Source organism: Oncorhynchus mykiss, chromosome 16 (genome assembly GCF_057628025.1).
Source record: "Oncorhynchus mykiss isolate SJ-2025 chromosome 16, ASM5762802v1, whole genome shotgun sequence".
In the NCBI taxonomy this organism is placed as follows: Eukaryota; Metazoa; Chordata; class Actinopteri; order Salmoniformes; family Salmonidae; genus Oncorhynchus; species Oncorhynchus mykiss.
Genome location: NC_143037.1, coordinates 24,598,126 through 24,623,519, shown reverse-complemented (window position 1 = coordinate 24,623,519; position 25,394 = coordinate 24,598,126). Strand labels below are relative to the sequence as shown.

Sequence of the window (25,394 nt, the reverse complement as noted above, 5' to 3'; positions counted from 1 at the left end):
TTTAGCCCCTTCACTTTGCATTAATCTGCAGTCACTTGATAAAAGAGGAGCGTCGGCCAGCAGCGATGTACGAAGGAATCCAAGTAGCCAGTACACTCAGGCCACCCCAAGTCCCCTGATAGAGGAGAGACCCAGTGCAGTGCAAGGGTGACACATAGACACACAAATGCTACGCACTACACACACATGTACTTGGTATACACACACAAAATTGGTACCCACCACACACATTACCCACGACACACAGCACCAGACACATGTGGATGATGTCATTCCCTGCCGCCCTCCCACTAGCCTGACTGCTGCCAACACACAAACAGACAAGGCCCAGCCAGGAAGCAAGATCATACCAATCAATGGAGGTCTCCCCTCTCAAGGCTGTGAACAATAAATGTCGGCAAGTTAGTCATCCTCATTGCATCCCGAAATGAAATAATTAGGTCCTTCAAGTCTGTGAGGTGCCGTTATATTTTTAAAGTCATTTTAAAGTAAATCGGTCAAAGAAAGACTTTGTGTTTACTCGGCCCACCCAATAACTGCAACATTAACTTTATTATAACCTTCTTTATGGGACTATTGTTATAGTAAGACAGAATGTAGTATGCCTCGATAAAAATGTTAGTATCTTAAGAGTATGAGAATGCAATATTACGAAAGGATGCAAAAAACACGATGTAGGATGGGACATTGTAGTAATATAGTTCTGTTTATTTTCAGACATGGATAAGAGATCATTGACATTCTTCTTTGACTTTTTTTTTTTTTACAGCAGCTGATAAAACAGATCAAATCTTTTAGTTCCTCATGTGTGCGGATGTAAAAAATAAAAATAAAAACTAGAGTTGACTGAAAAAGTACAGAAGATACTGTAGCTTCAAGTGGTTAGAAAAGACACAGTGGCATCAAGGAAGTCTTCATCTTCATTCCTTCGACCGCTTAGAAAACTCTTTAGTTTGAAAAGTGGATTGTCGAATACATCACCTATGTCTTCATTCTAGCGTCATCACAGAGTCAATCAAATATTTTAAAAGCTGATTACTTTATCCATATTACATAGTTACCCCATCCTTAAAATTCTATTTATCCTAAATCACAAATGTACCTAATTTTATTGATAAACAGGAAGTAATCTATGGAACCTGGGAGTTTACTTTCTCAGATATTAGCATTAGCATTGTTGCGCGCAAAATAATAAGACTTATAGGAGCCATGGTAGCATGATCGAAGCATTCCCAAATCAACTCAGTCACTTCATTCCAATTCCCTACCATTCCCATTGCTTTGTGTTGTTAGGTTCTAATTCTCAGAGTAAAAACACACATTATGAAAGCCCAGAGGGTCAATACAGCTGCATTCAGACAAAACATGTTTCCACCACCACAAGTATATAAACTCCAATTTAGGCACTCCTCCTTCTCTCAAATCCTTACATACTTTATGGTTCAACAGGAAGACTAAGTAATAGGGTAATAAACCATCATTTCTCCCTTAAGGGGATCTGACCTTACCTCAACCCCTCATTTGCCTAATCCACAGATGTCCATCCGTATCCCCTGTAGCACTCCTGTGACTTCTTCCCATCCATCCAATACATTCCAAAGCCATCTGGCTCCTACAGATAACCATTAACTTCTGATGTAAAAACCAGTCTCTTTCACTCCTTAGATACTATACTTCTGAGTATAACGATGTTCCAAGTTTACCGCAGAATCTAACAGTATCCAACACCGTTAACACTAAGTAAACAACTTTAAAGATCGCGCCAACAGACATAGTTGCCCTGCTTCTAGCTCCTAGACAACTTTGCAGTATTTTAGTTTTTTTGTATTATTTCTTACATTATTTTCTCTATTACCTACAGGCGAAAATCACTTTTGGATATTAGATTGGTGGTCACTCACCATAAATTGTCCCCGTCCATAGAACCAGCGTGGTCCTACGTTCATTGTGTGGTCAGGAACAAAGAACTATCCGGGAAAAACAAAGGTAAGGAGCATGTTTCATGACAAACAACTCATGGTGTTATTGGGTAACGTACAGGAACTCAAGTCCATTGGTTCTCCCGATCTGGAATACCTCCTTCAAATGCCGACCACATTACCTCCCAAGACAATTGTCTTCGGTAATAGTCACTGCCATGTACATTTCCTCACAAGCAGACACTGCGACGGCACTCAAGAAACCGCATATCCTGAAGGCACATTTATTGTAGCTGGGGACGTTAATAAAGGAAATCTGAGGAAAACACTACCAAAATGCTATCAACATCTTTGCTACTCATGGTGCGAAAATTCTTGTTCATTGCTACTCTCCCTTCCGGGATGGCTACAAGGCCCTAACCTCACTTCGGAAATCTGACCATACCTCTTCCTCAACGTCAACAAAAGCTGATCGTGAACTACAGGAGACAGCAGAGAGAGGACACCCCCATCCAAATTGACAGAGACCTGAAATGATCCCTTCACACCAACAATGTGGTGAAGAAGGCGCAACAACACCTCTTCAACCCCTAAGTCCCTTACAAACATCAACAGATGCACCCTTGACAGCATCCTGTCAGGCAGTATAACCGCCTGGTACGGCAATTGTACCGTCGATAACAGCAGGGCACTCTAGGGGTGGTACGGTCAGCCCAACGCACCATCGGGGGCACACTGCCTGCCCTCCAGGATATCTACAGCACCCGGTGTCACAGGAAGGCCAACATTATCATCAAGGACCTCAGCCACCCGAGCCACGGACTGTTCACCCCGCTACCATCTAGAAGACAGAGACAGTACATCAAAGCTGGGACCGAGAGACTGATAAAGAGCTTATATTCCCAGGCCATCAGAGTGTTAAATAGCCACCACTAGATGGCCTCCACCCAGTACTGTGCTATCTGCCCACTACCCTACTCTGCCCCTCAGTCACTATCACTAGCTGGCCACCGGGTACTCTAGCCTGCACCTTAGGGACTACTACATAGTCAATGACCACTGGTCACTTTAATAATATTTACATACTATTTATACATCCATTGCTGTACTACATAAAACATTTAAAAAATAAATTTGCGATTATTGTGTGCTTGTTGAAATTTACTCCACCGATCGATAGGAACATAAGCATATCGCTGCACCCACTATATAGCACTTGTTAAACTGTGTACGCAAACAATAACATTTCATTTTAAGAAATAAAAATCTTTGGTCGCTGACTCTCCAGGTCCATAGACCACTCACGAAAGGTAAATATGCAATTTCAGTGAACTATCCCTTTAACATGTAAAACAAATAGGCACAATGAGCTAAAAACATTCTTACATCACCAGCATTGCTTCTCAGCCCATGCTGAACTATTCTGTCCAGATATTTCATACAGAAAATATATTTGCTTTAAAAAAAAGCAGTCTAGTGACTCCAAAAATATTTTCCCAAATAACTTCTTGGCTTTCAAAATGCAAACCAAGGAAACCTAGGTGTTCACTGTTTCCTGTAGCATTCAAAGAGCAATAAGGAATTTACACAAGAAAACATCTCACGTTACTTGACCACTTTCTAAGTACAAACTGCTTGCGAACTTTCAACTCAAGCCATAACACATAACCGACTATTGGACCTCTCACCACACGTGCTGGGCCCAGTGGTCGGTTACATGCTATGGCTTAAGTTCAAAGTGCCGCAGTCTCAATCACAATTCAACACTGCATTGCCATAGGAGGGCGACTCCCGTCAAACTCTCACTCCATTCGCTAAGACGCCAGCAATTTGGCGGCGTATAGAAGTAGTCCGCCCAGGCCGGCTGCGGTCGCTATGGCGATGGCCCTGGCCAGCAGGAACTCCATAGAGTCCTCGAGCTTGGTGTGCAGCCGCAGCACCTGGCGCTGGGTGTCCTCGCGGCTGCCCGAGTTCTCCACCACGTGACTGGCCAATCCCCGCTTCTCATTTAGGGGCATCTGGGCGGCCACACGCTGCTCCGCCTGCTCCTGGGTCAGCCCGTCCCGGTTCATGAGGCGCGACAGCTGGGTGGCCGGGTCACTGGATCAGGAAAAGAGAACATGTTTAACCCTTTACACTGGCAGATTTGGACAAATGATAAGCGCCTAAATTGGAATGCAGTGGCTGTACAGTAACATGATATACATGACATCAGAGGGTTTTGACTGACAGCCGTTCTAAACTTGAGCATTGCATGAGAATAAGTTGCACCCATCCCTCTAGCTAATTGGGCAACTTTTGCAATTGTTTTGTTGTCTGGGTGAGGGAAATGCTGTAAATTACAAAAATGAGACTTGAGGAATATAATACTGATTTGATGTACTCATGCACTCATGACTCTGTTCTATGGCCACCAAAATTACGATGTGCTTCTGTGAATTGCCTTGTGAAAGCCTAACACTAATATAGTATTTCATAATTTAGCTGGTAATGTTAGCAATAGAACAAGCTTTATATGTATGCCCACCTGACCCAGATTACGATTTATAATGGACCGTTGTTGGAAACAACACCTCCACTTCACTGATCTTCAACACAGGGGCCCCACAAGGGTGCGTGCTCAGACCCCTCCTGTACTCCCTGTTCACCAATGACTGCATGGCCACGCAAGCCTCCAATTCAATCATCAAGGTTGCAGATGTCACAACAGTAGTAGACCTGATTATCAACAATGACGAGACAGCCTACAGGGAGGTGGTGAGGGCCCTGGAAAAAAACTCCCTCTCAACGTCAACAAAACGAAGGAGCTGATTATGGACTACAGGAGACAGTAGAGGGAGAACGCCTCAATCCACATAGACGGGACCGCAGTGGAGGAGGAGGAGAGGTTCAAGTTTCTTGGCATACACATCACTGAAAATCTGAAAATATCCACCCACAGACAGTGTGTTGATGAAGGCGCAACAGTACCTCTTCAACTTTAGGAGGCTGAAGACATTTGGCTAAAACCTAAAACCCTCACAAACTTTTACAGATGCACAATTGAGAGCATCCTGTCGGGTTGTATCGCCACATTATTATTTCTATTGACAGTTTCCCCAACTAACAATTCTAGCGACAGAGATAACGTTTTTGTAATGTTACCCACCACAGTGCCCTCAAAGCTCATCACTAAGCTAAGGACCCTGGGACTAAACACCACCCTCTACAACAGGATCCTGGACTTCCTGAAAGGCCACCCACAGGTGGTAAGGGTAGGTAACAACACATCTGACACGCTGAACTTCAGGGGTGTTTGTGCTTAGTCCCCTCCTGTACACCCTGTTCATCCACGACTGTGTGGCCAAGCACGACTCCAACACCATCAATAAGTTTGCAGACGACACAACGGTGGTAGGCCTGATCACTGACAACGATGAGACAGCCTATAGGGAGGAGGTCAGAGACCTGGCAGTGTGGTACCAGGACAACAATCTCTCCCTCAACATTAAGACAAAGAGCTGATCGAGGACTACAGGAAAAGGAGGGCCGAGCACAAATTGACAGGTCTGTAGTGGAGCGGGGCCAAAGCTTCAAGTTCCTTGGTGTCCACATCACCAACAAACTATCATGGTCCAAACACACCAAGACAGTTTTGAACAGGGCATGAGAACGCCTATTCCCCTCAAGAGACTGAAAAGAGTGTCCCCAGATCCTCAAAAAGTTCTACAGCTGCACCATCGAGAGCATCCTGACTGGTTGCATCACCGCCTGGTATGGAAACTGCTCGGCATCCGACCGCAAGGCGCTACAAAGAGTAGTGTGTATGGCCCAGTAACCCGTACATTGACTTGGTACTGGTACCCCCTGTATATAGCCTCATTATTGTTATTTTACTTTCGTTTATTTAGAAAATACTTTCTTACTCTGCACTGTTTGTTAAGGGCTTGTAAGTAAACATTTCAAGGTCTACACCTGTTGTATTAGGCGGATGTGACAAATAACATTTTATTTGACCCATAATGTTCCCCAGATGTTTGAGTGTCCAGTTTTCAGTTAGTTAGGGGAACATTCTATGTACGTTAGCAAAAACCTCCTGAAACCTATTTAGCAGGTTCTGGCATTAGAGTTAGGAGATTATTCCCTAAATATTAAACAGAACGTGGTCACCATGACCTCAGAATATTCCATATTAAATGTTCTAGACACGTTTAATTGGAACGCTGCAAGAACTGTATCCATGGAATATTCTTTGAAGGAATATTCCCATAACCCTCGGAGAACTGGACACAGAAATGTTCTTGCAGCATTCTCACGAAACGTGTCTAGAACATTAATATTGAATATTCTGAGGTCATGGTGACCACGTTCTGGGTAAGTTCTGTTTGACATTAAGGAAATGGTCTCTTGGAAATAGAACTTGCCCTTGTTGAACTTCTCTCTGTTCTAGGTTTAGGAAAGCTAAAAAGGTGCCGCTTGGTGGTGCGCAGCACGAGGTCAGCATTCAATTTACCTGAATTCTGAGCGCAGCGCACTACCCCAAAGCCCCGTGCTGCAATAGTTGTCATGATACTCAGTATCACAAAACTCAATGTATCATGGGAAGGAAAGTCAACATGAAGCAGAACACATTTATTGAGGAAAACAGTCCTAAGGTAGGAAGCAAACAGATATTGTCACATTTATTTCCCAAGCTAGAGCACACCATATTTTATGTTGAAACCTTTAAGCAGGTTCAAACCTTTAGAAATGAAAGGTCGGAGAGCCGTAGTTGGTCTTACCAGTACACCACCACAGTGTGGTTAAGGAAGCGGGTGAGACGCCTCGTCTCGAAGAGCAGGGGCACGTCTAGCACCACGTAGCGATAACCTGGAGGGGAAAAAGTGTAGCAGCACTACAATAGAGCCCTCACACCAGAGCCGTGGAACTACTGTACTGTACTTCCTACCAATCCACCCTCTATGGAAAGTTACAATGTTAGGTATTCCATGGTTTATTCTCCATATGTCCCATTAAGAATTCCTTACACTTTTTCATATGATTGTTTTGACGTATGCAATTTAGTGGCTTTACAATATATGATACATTTGCTGTAGACGGGAAGACCACCCCAGGAAAAAAAATATTATTATAATGTACTGCTGTAATTGTCTTTTTTACACTTAGTTAGCAAACCTCGGAGGAAGAAAAATAAGATCTGTTTGAGCATGGCCTTGTGGATCTCTGGGTGGGTGATGGAGTTAAGCAGGCGCCGCTTGTCCTCGCTGGCGAAGATGAGCTGACCCAGCTTCTGCCGGTCGATCTCCCCATTTTCCAGCAGGATCTCGGGGCCAAAGTGCTTCACGATCCGGCAGTAGGCCGGACTGTGGGGCTCCACCACTGGCAAAGACACAGGACACGGTTAGCTTAACCTGATTAAAGACATGGGTCATATTCATTAAGGCAACCAACAGAATGTGTTCTCAAACATTTGCATCGGAAAACAAAAATGAGCATTTCTTAATTGACAAGTCCATGTAGTACCTCTCGGTTTCAGTCAAAATGTTTCCCCTATTTGGTGTCTAATGAATACGACAACCCTTGCCACGGCTTTCTCACAGCCATCCAATATAAATACGCCTGTGTTGTCTAGGGTTGAATAGTTTCCCGGTATTTTACAAAAATGTTCCATCCCAAGATTTAACTAATTTTCTCCGGGTAACCCAGTATTTCCCGCCAAAACAGGTAGTCTCAATCTAAAGCATATAAATATGTCTGGATTTGATTAGAGCTTCTAACGGCATGAAAATTCAAGCCTGATGATACCTGAGCCTGATGAACCCTACATTAAGGATATTTTATGGGCCCATGCCTAAAAATGCCCAAACGATTTTGCCATTAACCAATGATTTACATGATAGATAGACTACCGCACATTATGCATGACAGAAGAACATAAAAGCCCATTGATGTAGTTATGCTAAATGGTAAATGAATGCAACAAGCTCCAGTAAGCTAATCTTTTTGAGTGTGGACTGTATTATGCTGCATTACATGGACTGGAATTACACACCGCGTTCAAACCATGCGATGCTGGTGCTGGACATGCAGCCTACAAAGGCTAGCGAATTTGATTTAAATTGTGAAATATAATAGAGCTTATTTTAAGCATATACAGTTGAAGTCGGAAGTTTACATACACCTTAGCCAAATACATTTACACTCAGCTTTTCACAGTTCCTGACATTTAATCTGAGTAAAAATTCAGTTTTAGGTCGGTTAGGATCATCACTTTATTTTAAGAATGTGAAATGTCAGCATAATGGTAGAGAGAATGATTTATTTCAGCTTTTATTTCTTTCATCACATTCCCAGTGTGTCAGAAGTTTACATGCACTCAATTTGTATTTGATAGCATTGCCTTTAAATTGTTTAACTTGGGTCAAACGTTTCGGGTAGCCTTCCACAAGCTTCCCACAATAAGTTGAGTGAATTTTGTCCCATTCCTCCTGACAGAGCTGGTGCATTTGGAAGACCCATTTGCGACCAAGCTTAAACTTCCTGACTGATGTCTTGAGATGTTGCTTCAATACATCCACATAATTTTCCAACCTCATGATTCTATCTATTTTGTGAAGTGCACCAGTCCCTCCTGCAGCAAAGCACCCCCACAACATGATGCTGCCACCCCCGTGCTTAACGGTTGGGATGGTGATCTTCGGCTTGCAAGCCTCCCCCTTTTCCCTCCAAAAATAACGATGGTCATTATGACCAAACAGTTCTATTTTTGTTTCATCAGATCAGAGGACATTTCTCAAAAAAGTACAATCTTTGTCCCCATGTGCAGTTAGAAACCGTAGTTTGGATTTTTTTATGGCGGTTTTGGAGCAGTGGCTTCTTCCTTGCTGAGCAGCCTTTCAGGTTATGTCGATATAAGACTCGTTTGACTGTGGATATAGATACTTTTGTACCCGTTTCCTCCAGCATCTTCACAAGGTCCGTTGCTGTTGTTCTGGGATTGATTTTCACTTTTCGCACCAAAGTACGTTCATCTCTAGGAGACAGAACACGTCTCCTTCCTGAGCGGTATGACGGATGCGTGACCCCATGGTGTTTATACTTGCGTACTATTGTATGATGGAATTTTCTGGAATTTTCCAAGCTGTTTAAAGGCACAGTCAACTTAGTGTATGTTCACTTCTGACCCACTGGAATTGTGATACAGTGAATTATAGGTGAAATAATCTGTCTGTAAACAATTTTTGGAAAAATTACTTGTGTCATGCACAAAGTAGATGTCCTAACCGATTTGCCAAAACCATAGTTTGTAAACAAGAAATTTGTGGAGTGGTTGAAAAACAAGTTAATGACTGTAAACTTCCGACTTCAACTGTATTGTCTACCTTTCATAATAATCCTACCAATTTCTCTCTCTATTTGTCATGTATTGTCATGTTGTGTCTTGTTTCTGTCCTTTCCCTTCACCCTGTCTCCCTATGCTGGTCGTTATTAGGTTACCTTTTCTCCCCCTCTTTCCCCCAGCTGTTCCTTGTCTCCTCCTAACTACCTCGTCACCGCTTTTCCCACCTGTTCCCTTTTTCCCTCTGATTAGTCCTCTATATCTCTCTCTGTTTTTGTTCCTGTCTTTGTCGGATTCTCGTTTGTGTTACTCATGCCTGAACCAGACTATCGTCGTGTTTGCTGCAACCTTGTCCTGTCCTGTCGGAATCTGCCTGTTCATCTAACCTTGTCCTGTCCTGTCGGAATCTGCCTGTCCATCTGAGCCTACGTGTGTTTCGTCATTAAAGTAACTCTGTTTTGTTAATTCGCTTTTGGGTCCTCATTCACGCACCTTAACAGAAGAATCCGACCAAGAATGGACCCAGCGACTTTGGATCCTCTCCACTCTGCCGTCGAGATCCAGGGAGCGATGCTAGGCAGACACGAGCAGGAATTGTCTGCTGCTCGACATGCCGTTGAGACCCTGGCCACCCAAGTCTCCAACCTCACAGAACAGGTTCACCATCTCCGCCTCGATCCACCGGCCACTTCCAGGGCTTTCGAATCTCCGGAGCCCAGAATCAATAACCCGCCGTGTTACTCTGGGGAGCCCACTGAATGCCGCTCGTTCCTCACCCAGTGTGATATTGTGTTTTCTCTCCAGCCCAACACTTACTCCAGGAGCACTGCTCGTGTCGCCTACGTCATATCTCTCCTTACTGGACGGGCTCGTGAGTGGGGCACGGCAATCTGGGAGGCAAGGGCTGAGTGTACTAACCAGTATCAGGACTTTAAGGAGGAGATGATACGGGTTTTTGATCGATCTGTTTTTGGGGAGGAGGCTTCCAGGGCCCTGTCTTCCCTATGTCAAGGTAATCGATCCATAACAGACTACTCTATTGAGTTTCGCACTCTTGCTGCCTCCAGTGGCTGGAACGAGCCGGCTTTGCTCGCTCGTTTTCTGGAGGGTCTCCGCGCAGAGGTAAAGGATGAGATTCTCTCCCGGGAGGTTCCTTCCAGCGTGGATTCCTTGATTGAACTCGCTATTCGCATTGAGCGACGGGTTGATCTTCGTCACCGAGCTCGTGGAAAGGAGCTCGCGTTCTCCGTTGCCCCCCTCTCCGCATCACTACCATCTTCCTCTGCCGGCTCGGGTGCTGAGCCTATGCAGCTGGGAGGTATCCGCATCTCGACTAAGGAGAGGGAACGGAGAATCACCAACCGCCTCTGTCTCTATTGCGGTTCTGCTGGTCATTTTGTCACTTCATGTCCAGTAAAAGCCAGAGCTCATCAGTAAGCGGAGGGCTACTGGTGAGCGCTACTACTCCTGTCTCTCCTTCAAGATCCTGCACTACCTTGTCGGTCCATCTACGCTGGACCGGTTCGTCAGCTTCCTGCAGTGCCTTAATAGACTCTGGGGCGGAGGGCTGTTTTATGGACGAGACCTGGGCTCGGGAACATGACATTCCTCTCAGACAGTTAAGGGAGCCCACGGCCTTGTTCGCCTTGGATGGTAGTCCTCTCCCCAGGATTCAGCGTGAGACGCTACCTTTAACCCTCACTGTCTCTGGTAATCATAGCGAAACCATTTCTTTTTTAATTTTTCGTTCACCTTTTACACCTGTTGTTTTGGGCCATCCCTGGCTAGTTTGTCATAATCCTTCTATTAATTGGTCTAGTAATTCTATCCTCTCCTGGAACGTCTCTTGTCATGTGAAATGTTTAATGTCTGCTATCCCTCCTGTTTCCTCTGTCTCTTCTTCACAGGAGGAGCCTGGTGATTTGACAGGGGTGCCGGAGGAATATCACGATCTGCGCACGGTGTTCAGTCGGTCCAGGGCCACCTCTCTTCCTCCACACCGGTCGTATGATTGTAGTATTGATCTCCTTCCGGGAACCACTCCCCCCCGGGGTAGACTATACTCTCTGTCGGCTCCCGAACGTAAGGCTCTCGAAGATTATTTGTCTGTAGCTCTTGCCGCCGGTACCATAGTCCCCTCCTCCTCTCCCGCCGGAGCGGGGTTTTTTTTTGTTAAGAAGAAGGACGGGTCCCTGCGCCCCTGCATAGATTATCGAGGGCTGAATGACATAACAGTGAAGAATCGTTATCCGCTTCCTCTTATGTCTTCAGCCTTCGAGATCCTGCAGGGAGCCAGGTTTTTCACTAAGTTGGACCTTCGTAACGCTTACCATCTCGTGCGCATCAGGGAGGGGGACGAGTGGAAGACGGCGTTTAACACTCCGTTAGGGCACTTTGAATACCGGGTTCTTCCTTTCGGCCTCGCTAACGCTCCAGCTGTCTTTCAGGCATTAGTCAATGATGTCCTGAGAGACATGCTGAACATCTTTGTTTTCGTTTACCTTGACGATATCCTGATTTTTTCACCGTCACTCCAGATTCATGTTCAGCACGTTCGACGTGTCCTCCAGCGCCTTTTAGAGAATTGTCTTTTTGTGAAGGCTGAGAAGTGCACTTTTCATGCCTCCTCCGTCACATTTCTCGGTTCTGTTATTTCCGCTGAAGGCATTAAGATGGATCCCGCTAAGGTCCAGGCTGTCATTGATTGGCCCGTCCCTAAGTCACGCGTCGAGCTGCAGCGCTTTCTCGGCTTCGCGAACTTCTATCGTCGTTTCATCCGTAATTTCGGTCAGGTGGCAGCTCCTCTCACAGCCCTTACTTCTGTCAAGACGTGCTTTAAGTGGTCCGTTTCCGCCCAGGGAGCTTTTGATCTCCTCAAGAATCGTTTTACATCCGCTCCTATCCTTGTTACACCTGACGTCTCTAGACAGTTCGTGGTCGAGGTTGACGCGTCAGAGGTGGGCGTGGGAGCCATTCTTTCTCAGCGCTCCCTCTCTGACGACAAGGTCCACCCTTGCGCGTATTTTTCTCATCGCCTGTCGCCGTCGGAACGTAACTATGATGTGGGAAACCGCGAACTGCTCGCCATCCGCTTAGCCCTAGGCGAATGGCGACAGTGGTTGGAGGGGGCGACCGTTCCTTTTGTCGTTTGGACTGACCATAGGAACCTTGAGTACATCCGTTCTGCCAAACGACTTAATGCGCGTCAGGCGCGCTGGGCGTTGTTTTTCGCTCGTTTCGAGTTCGTGATTTCTTATCGTCCGGGCTCTAAGAACACCAAGCCTGATGCTTTATCTCGTCTCTTCAGTTCTTCAGTAGCCTCCACTGACCCCGAGGGGATTCTCCCTGAGGGGCGTGTTGTCGGGTTGACTGTCTGGGGAATTGAGAGGCAGGTAAAGCAAGCACTCACTCAAACTCCGTCGCCGCGCGCTTGTCCCAGGAACCTTCTTTTCGTTCCCGTTCCTACTCGTCTGGCCGTTCTTCAGTGGGCTCACTCTGCCAAGTTAGCCGGCCACCCTGGCGTTCGGGGTACGCTTGCTTCCATTCGCCAGCGTTTTTGGTGGCCCACCCGGGAGCATGACACGCGTCGCTTCGTGGCTGCTTGTTCGGTCTGCGCGCAGACTAAGTCCGGTAACTCCCCTCCTGCCGGCCGTCTCAGGCCGCTTCCCATTCCCTCTCGACCGTGGTCTCACATCGCCTTAGATTTTGTCACCGGACTGCCTTCGTCAGCGGGGAAGACTGTTATTCTTACGGTTGTCGACAGGTTCTCTAAGGCGGCTCATTTTATTCCCCTTGCTAAGCTTCCTTCTGCTAAAGAGACGGCACAAATCATCATCGAGAATGTTTTCAGAATTCATGGCCTTCCGTCAGACGTCGTTTCGGACAGAGGTCCGCAATTCACGTCTCAATTTTGGAGGGAGTTTTGCCGTTTGATTGGGGCTTCCGTCAGTCTCTCTTCCGGCTTTCACCCCCAGTCTAACGGTCAAGCAGAACGGGCCAATCAGACTATTGGTCGCATCTTACGCAGTCTTTCTTTTCGCAACCCTGCGTCTTGGTCAGAACAGCTCCCCTGGGCAGAATACGCCCACAACTCGCTTCCTTCGTCTGCGACCGGGCTATCTCCTTTTCAGAGTAGCCTCGGGTACCAGCCTCCGCTGTTCTCATCTCAGTTCGCCGAGTCCAGCGTTCCCTCCGCTCAGGCTTTTGTCCAACATTGCGAGCGCACCTGGAAGAGGGTCAGGTCTGCACTTTGCCGTTATAGGGCGCAGACTGTGAGGGCTGCTAATAAGCGTAGAACTAAGAGTCCTAGATATTGTCGCGGTCAGAGAGTTTGGCTCTCCACTCAGAACCTTCCCCTTAAGACCGCTTCTCGCAAGTTGACCCCGCGGTTCATTGGTCCGTTCCGTATTTCCCAGATCATCAATCCTGTCGCAGTTCGACTTCTTCTTCCGCGATATCTTCGTCGCGTCCACCCGGTCTTCCATGTCTCCTGTGTCAAGCCCGTTCTTCGCGCCCCCGCTCGTCTTCCCCCCCCCCCCCCCCATCCTTGTCGAGGGCGCACCCATCTACAGGGTCCGTAGGATTTTGGACATGCGTCCTCGGGGCCGTGGTCATCAGTACCTAGTAGATTGGGAGGGGTACGGTCCTGAGGAGAGGAGTTGGGTTCCCTCTCGGGACGTGCTGGACCGTGCGCTGATCGATGATTTCCTCCGTTGCCGCCAGGTTTCCTCCTCGAGTGCGCCAGGAGGCGCTCGGTGAGTGGGGGGGTACTGTCATGTATTGTCATGTTGTGTCTTGTTTCTGTCCTTTCCCTTCACCCTGTCTCCCTCTGCTGGTCGTTATTAGGTTACCTTTTCTCCCCCTCTTTCCCCCAGCTGTTCCTTGTCTCCTCCTAACTACCTCGTCACCCCTTTTCCCACCTGTTCCCTTTTTCCCTCTGATTAGTCCTCTATATCTCTCTCTGTTTTTGTTCCTGTCTTTGTCGGATTCTCGTTTGTGTTACTCATGCCTGAACCAGACTATCGTCGTGTTTGCTGCAACCTTGTCCTGTCCTGTCGGAATCTGCCTGTTCATCTAACCTTGTCCTGTCCTGTCGGAATCTGCCTGTCCATCTGAGCCTACGTGTGTTTCGTCATTAAAGTAACTCTGTTTTGTTAATTCGCTTTTGGGTCCTCATTCACGCACCTTAACACTATTGTTGCTTCATTTCTTCCTCGCTTTCAACAGCTAAATTAAATATGTTGTACTTATCTTCATAATTGTAATGACATAATTAATAATATAGGACTAGAATAAGATGCAGACAGACGGCTTTCAATTATTTTCACAAAGATTGAATGGTTATGGTCTGAATAAATAGGCCTAACTTCTGTAGCCTACCCCCATTGCGTGTGTTCTCTCTTCTTTCAAAACTCATCGCGAGTTCTATTGGCTGCTGTAATTAACATTCAGCAAACAAGAGCTTGCATCCCACTTTGAATAGTCTATTATTAAACGGAAAAGAAACAAAAAATGTCCAGCAAGATATTTTAGTCTAGCTTTTCCTGGGACTCCAAGAGCTAACCCACTTGGCACAGATGTCAATTCAACATCTGTTCCACATTGGTTCAACCAGTGTGCGCCCAGTGGGAAGAAGCGTTTAAAGGAGAGAGGCCAGCGTAGCGCAGGTGCGTATTGCGCAAGAGACAGAGGCTATAAGTTAGAAGCTTATGCATCACCCATCATTCATTAGATAAATAACGCTAATACTGCATTCAATTTATTACCTGAAAGAGGTAGGGTAGGATTTTATATATACTGAACAACAATATAAACGCAAGTGTAAAGTATTGGTCCAATGTTTCATGAGCTGAAATAAGATCCCACAAATGTTCCATATGCACAAAATGCTTATTTCTCTCAAATTTGGTGCACAAATTTGTTTACATTCCAGTTAGTGAGTATTTCTCCGATGCCAAGATAATCCATCCACCTGACAGGTGTGGTATATCAAGAAGCTGATTAAACAGCATGATTACACAGGTGCACCTTGTGCTGTGGAAAATGAAAGGCCACTCTAAAATGAACAGTTGTCACACAACACAATACCACAGATGTCTCAAGTTGAGGGAGCGTGCAATTTGAATGCTAACTGCAGGAAACGTCCACCAGTGCTGTTGCCAGAGAATTTAATGTTAATTTCTATACCCTAAGCCGCCTCCAACGTCTTTTTAGAGAATTTGGCAGTACGTCCAACTGGCCTCACAACCACAGACCACGTGTATGGCTTCGTGTGGGTGAGCGGTTTGCTTATGTCAACGTTATGAACAGAGTGCCCTATGGTGGAGGTGGGGTTATGGTATGGCAGGCATAAGCTACAGACAAACACAATTGCATTTTATCGATGGAAATCTGTGACCAACAGATGCATATCTATATTCCCAGTCACGTGAAATCCATAGATTAGGGCCTAATACATTTTTTGAATTGACTGATATCCTTTTAACTCAGTCAAATCTTTGAAATCGTTGCATATTGCATTTAGATTTTTGTTCAGTGTGTATACAGTGCATTTATTCCACATTTTGTTATGTTACAGACTTATTCTAAAATGGATTAAATAGTTTTTTGGGGGGCGTAAATCAGAAAACCCGTCAGTATCTGGTGTGACCACCATTTGCCTCATGCAGCGCGACATCTCCTTTGCATGGAGTTGATCAGGCTGTTGATTGTGGCTTCTTCAATGACTGTGCAAAGTTGCTGGATATTGGTGGGAACTGGAACACGCTGTGTACACGTCAATCCAGAGCATCCCAAACATGCTCAATGCATGATATGTCTGGTGTGTATGCGGGCCATGAAAGAACTGGGACATTTTCAGCCTCCCGGGAATTTTGTACATATCCTTGTGACATGTGGTCGTGCATTATCAGGCTGAAAAATGTGGTGATGGCAGCAGATGAATGCACAACAATGGGCCTCAAGATCTCGTCACGGTATCTCTGTGCATTAAAATTGCCATTGTTAAAATGCAATTGTGTTCATTGGCCGTTGCTTATGCCTGCCTATAGCATAACCCCACCGCCACCATGGGGCCGTCTTTTCACAATGTTGACGTCAGCAAACCACTCGCACACATAACGTCATCTGTCCAGTACAGTTGAAACCGGGATTCAGCCGTGAAGAGCACACTTCTGTGCTAGTGGCCATGAAGTCGGTTACGACACCAAACTACAGTCAGGTCCAGACCCTGGTGAGGACAATGAGCAGGCAGGTTAGCTTCCATGAGATTGTTTCTGCAGAAATTGTTCCGTTGTACAAACCCAGTTTCATCAGCTGCCCAGGTGGCAGGTCTCAGACGATTCCGCAGGTGAAGAGCCCTGATGTGGAGGTCCTGGAGTGGTGTGGTTACAGATGGTCTGCTGTTGTGATGCCGGTTGGACATACTGCCAAATTCTTTAAAACAACGTTGGAGGCTGCTTATGGTAGAGAAATTAACATTAAATTCAATGGGATATCTGTGGCACTGTATTGTGTGACAAAACTGCACATTTAGAGTGGCCTTTTATTGTCCCTAGCACAATCTGATACCTGTCAGATGGATGGATTATTTTGGCAAAGGAGAAATGCTAACTAACGGGAATGTAAACAAATTTGTGGACAACATTTTAGAGAAATAAGCTTTTGGTGCATATGGAAAATTCCGGGGATATTTTATTTCAGCTCGTGAAACATGGGATCAACACTTTATATGTTGCGTTTGTTTAGTGTAATATACCAGTTTCTCAGTTACTTATCCTGGGAAAAGGGAGTGGGTTTTTGGGCCGTAAATCTCAGTAATTCTCGGTAACCCGGTTCCCGCTATTCAACCCTAGTATTGTCAAAACAGACGGAATCCCTTTAACTACGTCAACAGGACAGTTCTTTCAAAATGAGTCTGGATTGAATACGACCGGATTCATGATGGCATATCAGAAAAGGCTGGTGGGAGGAGCTACAGTGGGTATAGAAAGTCACCACCCCTTTCAAAAATATTCACATTTTGTTGCCTTTATTTACACACAGTAACCCACAATATCCAAGTAAAACATATTTTTTACACTCTGGAAACGAATTAAAAGTAAAACAGTAATAAGTGACCCCCCCCCCCTTAGAATTGCAATTGCAAACTTGCTGAGGTATAACCAACCACCTTCCAGATCACAAATCAAGCTAATTGGCTTCCATCTGTGATCAATTGTAGTGACTTTGATTAGTTCAGAATAAAAGCAGTTGTTGATAGAGGACTCCACTGCTTAGTAGTGCAATTCAAAGCAAAGAATCCACTATGGGCAGAAAGGTACTTTCAAAAGATCTACGAGATGTGGAAAGGCACAAGTCAGGGGATGGATATAAAATATTTCAAAGGCTTTGTCTATCCCTTGGAGCACAGTTAAGACCATTATTAAGAAGTGGAAGGCATATGGCACCACCCAGACCATGCATAGATCAAGCCATCCCTCCGAACTGGATGACCGGGCAAGGAGGAGACTGATCAGAGAGGCAAGAAGAAGCGTGGTGTTCACTTATCCAAATAGGGTATTTGACTGTTTTTAAATAATTTTCAGATTTATTTGTATTAAAACAATTCACTTGGATATTGTGGGTTACTGTGTGTAAATTAAGTCAAGATTATGTGTTTTCATTTCAGGCTAAGGCAACAAAAGGTGAACATTTTGAAAGGGGGTGATGACTTTCCATACCCACTATATAGATAGAATGGCTGGAATGGAATTAATGGAATGGCGCCAAATATGTGGTTTCCATGTTTGATACTGTTCTATCGATTCCATTCGAGTCTTTACAATGAGCCCATACTCATATCTCCTCCCACCAACCTCCTTTGCATGACATAGTGATCAATACAAATAATTGGGGCACGCTCAAGGGCTTTAAACTGCACAATGGTTTTTAAAATGAATGCAAATACAAGCGTGTGGAATGTCAAAATGGACCCAACGTGTGTGAGAGAGAGGGGGGAAAAAATCCCTTTCAGTCCCATAGCCTGTACCTTTTCTAGCCACCACATCGGCATCGATAATGGGGCAGCCAAGCTCTCGCAGCAGAGAGGACACAGTGCTCTTCCCTGAGGCGATTCCTCCCGTCAACCCCACCAAAAACATCCTACAGAAACACGAAGATAGGTCAGAGTAGTTATTTATTATGGATCCCCATTAGCTGCTGCCAAGGCATCAGCTACTCTTCCTGGGGTCCAGCAAAGTTGAGGAAAGTTATACAATTTTAAAAACCTTACAATACATTCAAAACAGATTTCCCGACACATTAAATGTGCCCTCAGGCCGCTACTCTACTACCACATATCTACAACACAAAATCCATGTGTACGTGTCTGTTTGGTATGTATGTTATCATATGTATGCATGTGTCTGAGCCTGTGTGTCTCTTCACAGTCCCCGCTGTTCTATAAGGTGCATTTGTAGCTGTTTTAAAAAAATAAAAAAAAATCTGATTCTACTGCTTGGATCAGCATAGAGTTCCATGTAGTCATGGCTCTATGTAGTACTGTGCGCCTCCCATAGTCTGTTCTGGACTTGAGGGCTGTGAAGAGACCTCTTGTGGGGGATGCATGGGTGTCTGAGCTGTGTGGCAGTAGTTCAAACAGACAGCTCGGTGCATTCACCATGTCAGCAACTCTCACAAATACAAGTAGTTAGGGATAAGGTTTGCAGTGTGGTTAGGTTTAAAAATCACACTTCAAGATCAATTGTAGAAATAGGCGGGGTTTATTACTTTGTGGCAACTTGTGATAACCCTGATTAAATCAGTAAACACATGTTTTATTAACTTACTTTTGACCTCGAGTCCTTTCTTTCAATTAAAAAGTGTGCAGGGGTAACGTTAGGGCAAACCGGTCCAAGAGACTGCACTGCAGCTATAACGTTAGCTCGCTAGCTGACGTCAGTTGTTGACAAGTCTTGTTCTTGTTGGATAACACCTATTTGCTCCAATAAGTCTGCACAGTCACTGCCATCTCGGCCACAGACATTACCATACCGTTGTCGACGATTTCAGCGCAATACAAGCCCAGCTTGACGAAAGTTGACAGTGTTCGGTTACGTTAGATCAAAGATTTTTATAACTAATCCACCGTAGACGACATCAGATCGCTGTCTCATCAGCAACACTAAAAAAGTACGTCCGGGTCACAGAATTGAGAAAAGATTCAAAATAAAAGTCCCCCACGTAATAGTAGAAAAGTGTCAATAGCCTGTATGTATTCATGATATATGAAAAATAATTGTCTAAACATTGACAATGATTCATATTTCTTATTTAAGTGACATTTGAATTAAATGTGGGTTTTTAGACATGTTCCAAGGTCAAATAAATGCCACCAAAGCAAATCACTGTATATGGAATACATATTGGTTTATAGAGCAAAAACTATTCTAGGTGCCGCAGTAAAAGTATTGTAGGAAATACTCAATAGGATGTATATGGTGTCATTTCATGAGGCTCTGAATAATATGGAGTATTGCTGGCCTTTCACTCCACCCATTCCATTGGCCACAATCCAAATCACTGTGTATGGAATACATATTGGCTTATAGAGCAAACACTATTCTAGCAGGCAATACGCAGTAGGGCCTATAGTAGGACCTCTGAATAATACAGTGTTTCCTTATTTTCTCAGCACTGTCCAGATCACAAATTACCTTTTTAAGTTCAGCACAATGATCCTATTGTTGTCTCTACCTTCTTGACCTTTGTGCGGTTGACTGTGCCCAATAATGTTTGTACCATGTGTTGCTACCACGTTGTTGTTATGTTGTGTCGCTACAATGCTGTGTTGTCATGTGTTGCTGCCTTGCTATGTTGTCGTCTTAGGTCTCTCTTCATGTAGTGTTGTGGTGATGTGTGTTTTGTCCAATATTTATATTGTATTTATTTATCTAAATCCCAGGCCCCGTCCCCGCAGGAGGCCTTTTGCCTTTTGGTAGGCCGTCATTGTAAATAAGAATTTGTTCTTAACTGACTTGCCTAGTTAAAGGTTAAATAAAGTAAAATAAAAAATTAAGGATTTCACGATGGGGTGGAGGCAAGGTTGTCCAGATCTCCAGGGCCCCCACTTCTAGAGGACACCCATTAGGACCCCTGCGTAGAGCCTCACTTGATGGCCCACATGTTCCTACTCCTGTTGCTTCTCCATCAGTTCAGCCATGTGGATGCAAGATGGGTTTTTTGTGCAACAGTGGCGTGCAAATAAGTACTTTCAGGACATCTATAGGGTATGTTATTTACTGTTGTTATTGGCTGAGATTTCATCCACATTTCTTTTAAGTGCATGTGTTAGAAAGTATAATAATCACTGCAAAACCTAACCATTGCAAAAACGCTGACCCTCAAAGGTGGACATGCTGTGCTTCACAAAGTCCTACAGAGTTCAGAAGGAACCTTAGAGAGAGAGACCCAACCCAGGGAGTGGTCAGGGGGAGAAGGGGGCAGGCAGTAGGGTAAGATCACGGAGTGGTCAGGGGGAGAAGGGGGCAGGCAGCAGGGTAAGGTCAGGGAGTGGTCAGGGGGAGAAGGGGGCAGGCAGCAGGGTAAGGTCAGGGAGTGGTCAGGGGGAGAAGGGGCAGGCAGCAGGGTAAGGTCATGGAGTGGTCAGGGGGAGAAGGGGGCAGGCAGTAGGGTAAGATCAGGGAGTGGTCGGGGGAGAAGGGGGAAGGCAGCAGGGTAAGGTCAGGGAGTGAAGGGGGCAGGCAGTAGGGTAAGATCAGGGAGTGGTCAGGGGGAGAAGGGGGCAGGCAGCAGGGTAAGATCAGGGAGCGGTCAGGGGGAGAAGGGGGCGGGCAGCAGGGTAAGGTCAGGGAGTGGTCAGGGGGAAAAGGGGCAGGCAGCAGGGTAAGGTCAGGGAGTGGTCAGGGGGAGAAGGGGGCAGGCAGCAGGGTAAGGTCAGGGAGTGGTCAGGGGGAGAAGGGGGCAGACAGCAGATCAGTGCATGCTCAGACACTGAAAGAGAGGACAGAGACCTATGGATAATCCTGCTATTTCATTTGCAATTCATTCTGTTCTGTAGCACAATGAAAGCATTGATAATGCATTTTGGAAAGAAGTTCTGCAATGGCCAACTGCTACAAAAAACACAAAAAAGATTTGTGTCAGGTAGCTTAAGTGGCTGTGGAAAGATGAGAATGGTGATACATGCACTCGTGTTATGCAGCTAAAGGAAGGATTAAAGCAGAGTAAGGTGCTGAGGCAATAACTATGTAAAGAGTCTGGTAATCACGTGCTTGAATGATTTGTCACAGGAAGGAGTAGTAGGGTGGACCTAGTCCTATGGTAGGAGATGACTGTACAGATAGTGAGTGATGTTGTCTGTGGTGATAGACTTAACTGTGGAGTTGACCGTACTGATAATTTGACCACTGATCAGAATAATTTTACAGATTATAAACGCTGCTGAACCGAATTTGACAAATACATTGTATGGGGTGGTCGTGATGTTGAGGAGCAACAAAGTTAAGACTTGCCCAAGAAAGGGGAAAAAAATAAATGTTTGGATTATCATGCTATTTCAATGGCAGTATAATCAAATATTTGATTTCCAATTTTGGAAGAAAGCTGCCAAATCTTTGCAATGGCCAAAAGGAACAACCATTGTGGAACAAGAATAGAAGTAACATTCAAAGTCTTCTTAATAATCAGATTAAGTTCATCAACCCTTTGAGCCTGTCACCCATATGTTAGGAGATGGGAGATAAAAACCCAAGTCAGTGCAACATAGTCAAAGACAATACACTAATTGGCACAAAAACACCAAACAGAGTGGGAAAGAGAAATGATGTGACACATAAATATGGTGAGAATAGGTCACACAACAAATAAACCCAAAACACTGCGCTACACGTTCAATGTCCTTTTTATTTCAAGCGTGTTGTGCAGATGAGCAGATCTTGACGTGATGCCTTAAAGCACTTCATGGCTACAGACATGAGCGCGAAGGGTCGGTAGTCATTCAGGCAGGTTACCTTGGCGTTCTTGGGCACAGGGACTATGTTGGTCTGCTTGAAACATGCAGGTATTACAGACTCGGTCAGGGACAGGTTGAAAATGTCAGTGAAGACACTTGCCAGTTGGTCTGCGAATGCTCTGAGTACACATCCTGGTTATTGGTCTGGCCCTGCAGCCTTGTGAATGTTGACCTGTTTATGGTGCATTGGGATGCTATCGGAATCATTAACATTTGTAACAAGCGTTCACTGTTTCACTCCTGTAATTAGACTGCAATTACATGGTGTTATTAGTGTAACTATGAATAATGGATATTGAAAATGTACTACATAGTAAGGATTTTAATATTTCCTGGAAATATGCCTACCCATGAGAACTTGTGGTAACACTTCATTTTAAGGGGTTCTTATTACACTAACAAGTATTGTAATAATTGTAATTATTCATAGTTACACTGTAATAACACCAAGTTCCCATGGGTAGGCCTATTTCCAGGAAATATTAAAATCCTTACTATGTGGTATATTTTCAATATCAAATTTCAGTCGCTCAGAAAAGGATATATAAAATAAACATTTTAAAATAAACGGATACTGTGGCCTTTCGTCATGCGAGCTTAAATGTGTTGTGGACACTGAATGCACTTGATGTCCTTGTCTTATGTTCAGGCGATATCACACATTCAGATGAAGATGGTATGAAGACCATTCCGAGCTCCAGAGAGGGATCAACTTGCATTGTCATTACATAATTTCCTGTGAACTTTATATGGGGCTGTATTAACAGCCAATGCCGACTTCAGATGTTTGGCCGCTCAGAACAGAAGTGGCATTGGACTAGATACATCAGTGTTGACAAACATCTGAACGACGCACAAAAACAACTTTTGGGATTCTGATTAAATCAAATCACTGCAATTACTGAAAGAAATAACCTGAAGATGACCAAAATACAGCTATCAAGGGATTTATGTTTTACAAGTATATCCTGTTAAAAAGGTTATATTTGTTTTACTGGGGGGAGGGGGGAATCAGACTCTGGCATGATATGACAAAGCACAGTGCAGTATTCTGGGACAGCACTGGTGGTGGGATCAAGTCTAGAGTCAATAAAAATAAGGATTTTGCTCTGATAGTTGTAGCTTGCCTTGCCGCACCAAACTACTATGCCCCTGTAGCAGTTATGGTAAGCGAGGATCACACACAAATTGTAATAGAGCAGTTTTTTTTTATGCAATGAGGGACAAAGAAAGGCTGGTGCATGACAGTAAAACGGTACCTGTACAAATGGTGGTAGGTCCATAAGTGTTGTTGAATACAGCTATGAAAATGTTCAATAGCGACAGTATGTTGCCGTATTTGCGGCGCTGCTGAAAAATGGTCACAGGACAAACCACGGCAAAAGATCTGGACTCCTGTATCATACGAGCCGGTGAAAGTTACTTAAGTGAACCACGCAATGCAATGGATGAACTGCGCTGCAGTTTATCTGAGCAACTGGGCTCTGTTCTGTTCTGAAAGAAACAAATTATCAAAGACAGTGGTAGTGTCCAATGCACAGATCAAAACCTTTAAGGGATGTTGGACACACTTTTCAAAAACATTCTTGTAATACCAATTCGATCTGACCTTTTGGCAGAAGATTTACAGATGTTTTCAGCCTTATACAAGTCAAACCCAAGACAGAATAAGTACAGCAATTAGTGAGGTAATGTCTTGTTTTTTTTATTTCTTGATGAAACAAAACATAGAATTGACTATTGTAATGTCAAATTGTATACTCCGCATAAAGCTGGCCAGAGAGACGTGAGGAAATCAAACTTCGCAATCCCAAAAAAACACAAAGCTGCTAACCTGAAGCTGTGAAAAAGGAAAATAAAGAACCAAAGTATCTCTGAAGGTCTTTTCAAATTCCTCCAGCTATACATTCTAAATCGTTCAGTCTTAATAAAAAGACCGGGATGAACAATGATCAGAATTTACAGTGTAGTGGACCACCACACCAGATACTAATTGTTCTTGTTGTACCTGTGTAGCAGAAAATGTTACAGTTAAGAGGCCCCATTTTTCCATCCAGTACAATTGAAATCCCAGTTGTTGGCAACAAGAAACAGATGTACAGATTGAGTTCTGTAATATTTCACTCAGGCACAAAATCAACAAGGGGGCTTTTCTGGTCAGAGCTAGATTTGAACACTTAAGATACGGGCAAATTACTTACACATTTCAGTTGGCACGACTAGGGAAGGCATTGGACAGAAGGGGTTTTATATTCCTATGAAGTAGTTAAATGAGCCTCAGACACAAACAAAACTTGATTCAGAATGATATAATTTCTGTAATTCCACAGTATGAATACTTTCCAGTCACACAGTAGATAAAATGTTACCCATTTACATCTTTCTCAATACTGCATCAGAATTCTCTGGCTGCCATAATAGATTACTTAGAGCTAACCAATGGAAACCGTCTCCTCACTTCAAAAAGTCTAATTTCCCAGTTTGAAGCATTGAATTCAGTGACATTTTCACAACCCACGGTTCAAGAACTGCATTACAGTGGTGTAAAGGACATAGTTGAACATTAGTGTTCAGGAAATTCCACCCGCAAATGATACTCTCTAAATTCAGTCTAAACATTTTTAGTCAGTGTGATACCCAGGCAGTGTATGGCCAGACTACAGGGACATTTCTGCAGCAAGAAATACCTTGTTGGTTCGAATCGACAGAGAAGTGTGCGCAATATATCTAAGAACTCAAAAGGCTCTCAACGATCAAGCTTTTATGTAACCCATGCCCCACAGACTTTGCTTGTAAAAATGGACATGGCTAGGATCAAATGACCTAGTAGCTTTCCTCTACCTTGCATATTTGTCAAACATACATAGAATTTGTCCAGTAGTCACATTTTCAGACTAACACCCATTTGTGAAATTGTATACATGTCACAACCATCTTTGGCACGTAAACTGCACTGAGACATGAGTCATCAGTGGGCTATAGATTTGAATCACTCAACAAATAGCTGCACAAAGACACGTTGTCTAGCTGCAATTTACATTTTAATAATGTAGCACAGACGCTCTTAACCAGAGCGACTTAGAGTAGTGAGTGCATATTTTCCTTTGTACTGGTCCCCCATGGGATTCAAACCCACAACCCCGGC

The 25,394-nt window shown here is 44.5% G+C and overlaps 1 protein-coding gene across 2 annotated transcripts; it reads right to left on the bottom strand.

Annotated features, from left to right (window-relative positions):
- Positions 1-686: 686 nt before the first annotated feature.
- dcakd (dephospho-CoA kinase domain containing) lies at positions 687-19,417 on the bottom strand. 2 transcript variants are annotated; one of them, XM_021565346.3, is made up of 5 exons: positions 19,065-19,417; positions 18,266-18,378; positions 7,074-7,277; positions 6,680-6,767; positions 687-4,019 (listed from the first exon to the last, which is right to left on the bottom strand). In XM_021565346.3, exons 2-5 carry the CDS (start codon positions 18,375-18,377, stop codon positions 3,734-3,736), a joined length of 690 nt encoding a protein of 229 aa, XP_021421021.1. In that variant the 5' UTR covers position 18,378; positions 19,065-19,417; the 3' UTR covers positions 687-3,733. The 2 variants fall into 2 exon arrangements, with proteins under 2 accessions (XP_021421021.1, XP_090058466.1); XM_090202340.1 differs by lacking the exons at positions 18,266-18,378; positions 19,065-19,417 and adding an exon at positions 16,539-16,691.
- Between the last annotated feature and the right edge of the window lie 5,977 nt (positions 19,418-25,394).

Bases quoted from the DNA above. Each gene is read 5' to 3' on its own strand.
- dcakd (XM_021565346.3), bottom strand. From the start codon at position 18,377: ATGTTTTTGGTGGGGTTGACGGGAGGAATCGCCTCAGGGAAGAGCACT. The intron at 7,278-18,265 runs GTACAGGCTATG...TGTCTTTGCCAG, and splicing joins CGATGTGGTGGCTAGAAAAG to TGGTGGAGCCCCACAGTCCG. The intron at 4,020-6,679 runs GTAAGACCAACT...TTCCTGATCCAG, and splicing joins CACACTGTGGTGGTGTACTG to TGACCCGGCCACCCAGCTGT.